This window comes from Bison bison, unplaced genomic scaffold, assembly GCF_000754665.1.
Source record: "Bison bison bison isolate TAMUID 2011002044 unplaced genomic scaffold, Bison_UMD1.0 scf7180017864248, whole genome shotgun sequence".
Taxonomy (NCBI): domain Eukaryota; kingdom Metazoa; phylum Chordata; class Mammalia; order Artiodactyla; family Bovidae; genus Bison; species Bison bison.
This window is the reverse complement of record NW_011494820.1, coordinates 1,445,523-1,447,160: the sequence shown is the minus strand read 5'-3', so window position 1 is coordinate 1,447,160 and position 1,638 is coordinate 1,445,523. Positions and strand designations below refer to the sequence as shown.

The 1,638-nt window shown below is 61.7% G+C and overlaps 1 protein-coding gene across 1 annotated transcript in view; it reads right to left on the bottom strand.

Moving 5' to 3' along the window:
- The window catches only part of HAPLN4 (hyaluronan and proteoglycan link protein 4), a 9,284-nt gene that overhangs the window by 4,198 nt on the left and 3,448 nt on the right, over window positions 1-1,638 (bottom strand). Inside the window, exons 2-4 of the mRNA XM_010847296.1 lie at window positions 1,490-1,545; window positions 386-503; window positions 8-84 (exon numbers count right to left, since the gene is read on the bottom strand). Coding sequence (XP_010845598.1) covers window positions 8-84; window positions 386-503; window positions 1,490-1,545 — 251 coding nt within the window. The remainder of the gene's footprint in view (window positions 1-7; window positions 85-385; window positions 504-1,489; window positions 1,546-1,638) is intronic.

Here is a 1,638-nt window from a genome sequence, read left to right as displayed (position 1 = left end):
GGCAGGGCAAGACGATGGTGCCACCCCGGTGGCTGACCACCTGTCCCGGCGCTGTCTGCACCACCACCGAGCCCGACTCCCCCTCTGCGGACGACCAAAGAGGGTTAAGAAGCCCTAGGGGCGGGGCAGGAGCACCTGGGGAGCGGGGCCCAGGGAAGGGGGTGTAGGAAGAAAAGTTGGGTGAGAGTCAGGAGATCAGAAAGGTAAAGGGACTCCAGGAGGAAATTAGGGAGGGGGCGGGGACTCAGAGCGGGAGGAGCTGGGTGGGGACTGTGGCCATCAGGACCGCCCAGCACCCTCCCTCTTTTCCGCTCCGCGCACTCGGGCGATCCTATTTGCCCACGGCCTCGGCGGGCCAAGATCCGCTTCTACGGCCCTGACTCACCCAGCACGTGCACGACCTTCTTCCGGCCGCGCTGCGCCTCCGCCGCGGCGGTGAGCAGCAGGACTCCCCACGCAGCTGCCCAAAGCGCGCCGGGACCGAGGGCCGCCCGAGCACACACCTGGGGGCACCCAGCGCTCAGTCCAGCCTCCTGACTCTGCCCTTTCAGAAGACTAGCCCCCTGCCCCCTGGCCTTCCTTTCTCGCAGCGAGGACTTCTTACACGCCCAGGTCCCCAACCAGCCAGGGTCCCAAGGAGAAGGCTAGCGGACTCTCCCCTCACCCCCACTCTCTTGGGACCTCACGACCCTTGCCTTTGCGCAAAGCTCACGCCTCTGGACTCACTCTCCCTTAGTTCTGCGTGGCCAACCCGCCTGCCCCCGCGAACCGGAGACCCTGAGCCCCGCCCCCTTCCCTCTCTCTCTCTCCCCGGCCCAGGCCAGAGATTGGGGAGGAGGGAGGAGGGGCAGAGGAGCTGGAGCAGCGGCAGCGGCAAGGTTATCTGTACGCCAGGAGACTGCAGCAAACCCGTGCAGGTGGGGGTGGGGGGCGAGGGGGTGGTAGAAGCGGAGAGAGCAAGAGACACAGAAAGAAGGCGAGAATAGGAAAAGAGACTGAGACACAGAGAAAAGCAGGGAGAGATGGAGACAGAAGGAAAGAGAGGCGAGAGGAGGGAAAGATGGAGAAGCAGAGTTACAAAGGGAGAGAGATAGAAAAGAGAGTGCCAGAGGGAGACACAGAATAGATAAGGAAAGACGGAGAGAGAGAAGGAGAGACAGACTGAGAGAGAAAAGAGAGAGAGCAAGAGGGAAAGAAAGAAGAGGGAGACATGGGTGTAGAGGGAGAGACAGAGTCTGAGAGAGAGGGAGAGAAAAGGGACCGGGGTGGCGGGGGAGGAGGAAAGAGAAAAGTAGGGAGAGCCCTAGAAGAACAAGAAAAGGACAGGCAGAGATGGGAAGAGTGGGAGAGAAAGAGATACAAGAAGCTGAGAGAGAGAGGTGGGAGAGGCGGGAGGGGGAGAAGGGCTAAGGAGGGAAACACTGAAGGATGTAGATACAGAGACACAGAATCTCAGAGAAGGACCTACAGAACCCATGATCTCACTCACCATCCTGCCGGTGCGGCCCTCGCCCAACGGCCCCCAGGCGCTGGGACTGCGTTCCCCTGCACACCCGGGAAAGACTGGACAGATCCCAGCAGACAGCGCAATCCTGGCGTCTGCCTGCAAGGGGAGCAGGGAGGGAAGGAGGCAGGCAG